This window comes from Martes martes (genome assembly GCF_963455335.1).
Source record: "Martes martes genome assembly, chromosome: 10".
Classification (NCBI taxonomy): domain Eukaryota; kingdom Metazoa; phylum Chordata; class Mammalia; order Carnivora; family Mustelidae; genus Martes; species Martes martes.
Window position 1 is genome coordinate 57,296,255 of NC_137898.1, and position 1,972 is coordinate 57,298,226.

The 1,972-nt window shown below is 46.3% G+C and overlaps 1 protein-coding gene across 1 annotated transcript; it reads right to left on the bottom strand.

The window, feature by feature from the left end:
• Positions 1–480: 480 nt before the first annotated feature.
• Positions 481–1,431, bottom strand: LOC308350062 (olfactory receptor 52K1-like; the record flags this gene model as incomplete). Its single annotated transcript, XM_080815062.1, has 1 exon — positions 481–1,431. The coding sequence occupies one exon, from the start codon at positions 1,429–1,431 to the stop codon at positions 481–483; it is 951 nt and encodes a 316-aa protein (XP_080671188.1).
• Positions 1,432–1,972: the final 541 nt, after the last annotated feature.

Here is a 1,972-nt window from a genome sequence, read left to right on the forward strand (position 1 = left end):
TGGTAGTGTTTGGCCAGAGACTGGACATCAGCTTTCAGATTATTACAGTTACTCTTGCCTCGGATGAAATTTTGGTCCTTCCCAGGTCCTAATCCACAGTGACTCTGGACAGAAACTCAGGTTCTCAAAGTCTTAGTAAATGAAATTGGAAGCATCTTTGTATCTTTAGATGACATTACCAAAGATAGAGTGAGTCAAGCCTTTGTCATGCCTCTTGATAGAGTGGGCTCTTTGGGAAGAAAGCAAAGTCAGCAGTTTGAAACCAAAGGCTACCAAAGGATATTGCACCATGAATCCTCATCAGACTGGTGACTGAGTTCCAGGGCATCAGTTAATTTTTTTTCATTTTACCAGGACATCATTTAGTTTTCCTCCTTGTACATGGAAACTCTGGCATCCTTCTACTTCCTCTCATACCTCTGCCCCCATTCCAGCATTCAATCTGCCCCACTCTTTCTCCACCTGCCTCTCATTCTACACTTAGACATTCTTTCTTGGGAATAGTCCTAAGACTCGCTCACGAATCTGCTTGGTCTTGACACCGTAGATGATGGGATTGATCATGGGTGGGAAGAGCAGATAGAAATTAGCAAAGAGTATGTGGACATGAGGAGCAGCCCGGCGAGCCACACGGTGCATGACTGAGGAGATGACCACAGGTGTGTAAAAGGCTAAGATTGCACCTATGTGAGAAACACAAGTCCCAAAGGCCTTATAGCGGGCCTCCTGAGAGGCAAGCTGTAGGACCGCCCGAAGGATGAAGATATAAGACAAGATAACAAACAGCAGGTCCAACACCACTATAAACATGGCCACAGCAATGCCATAGATATTGTTGAAGCGAGTATCCCCACAGGCCAGCCTTACCACGGCCATGTGCTCACAGTAGCAGTGGGCAATCATGGGGCCTCGGCAGTAGCGGAAGCGTTTGAGCAGAAAAGGGAGTGGAGTCATTAGTGTCACAGCCCGAGCCACAGCAGCCATGCCAATCTTGGTGATAAGGGGCCCAGTCAGCACCGTAGTGTAGTGCAGGGGCTTACAGATAGCCACGTAGCGGTCAAAGGCCATGGCCAGCAGCACTGCTGACTCCATGATAGAGAAGGAATGGAGAAAGAACATCTGGACCAGACAGCCATAGAAGCTGATCTCCCGATCTCTGAACCAAAAAACAGCTAACATTTTGGGAAGAGTTGTAGAAGAGAGGACAAGATCAATGGTTGCCAACATGGCCAGAAAGAGGTACATGGGCTCATGGAGGGCTGCATCAGCCTGAATAATGAAGAGGAGGGTACAGTTGCCTAGCAAGGCTAAAGTATAGGCTGAGCAGAAGGGAATGGAAATCCAGTTATGTAAGTGCTCCAGGCCTGGGATTCCCATTAACACAAAGACTGCCGGATGGGTTGAGGTGATATTGGAGGCTGATGTGGCCATTGGAAATTTTCTTCCTATCGTCCACTTCCACAGGGCTCTTCCAGAAGGTATCCAGTATCAGCAGAACTATAGCATTCAATTTCAAACTCTGACCATTCACATGGAAGGATTAGCTCTTGATCTCATTTCTAGTCCTTCAATTAGAAAATAATCCTAATATACATTATGAGAAATACATGATCTCTGCCCTCAACATGCTTAAAAATCATTGGGTAAGGGCACCTGGGTGGCTCAGTGGGTTAAAGCTTCTGCCTTCGGCTCAGGTCACGATCCCAGGGTCCTGGGATCAAGCCCCACATTTGGCTTTCTGTTCAGCAGGGAGCCTGCTCCCCCCAACCCCTGCCCGCCTCTCTGCTTAGCTGTGATCTCTGTCAAATAAATAAATAAATAAAATGTTTTTTTTTAAAAATCATTGGCTAATCAACATTCAGTACCAATTGAGCAAATATCACAAGGCACTCTTCATTAAGGAATTGAGTGGAAAAAGAGCTTTCTGTGGTCTTTGTGTGGCCCAGAACCACTTTGTAAAAGATATAGATCC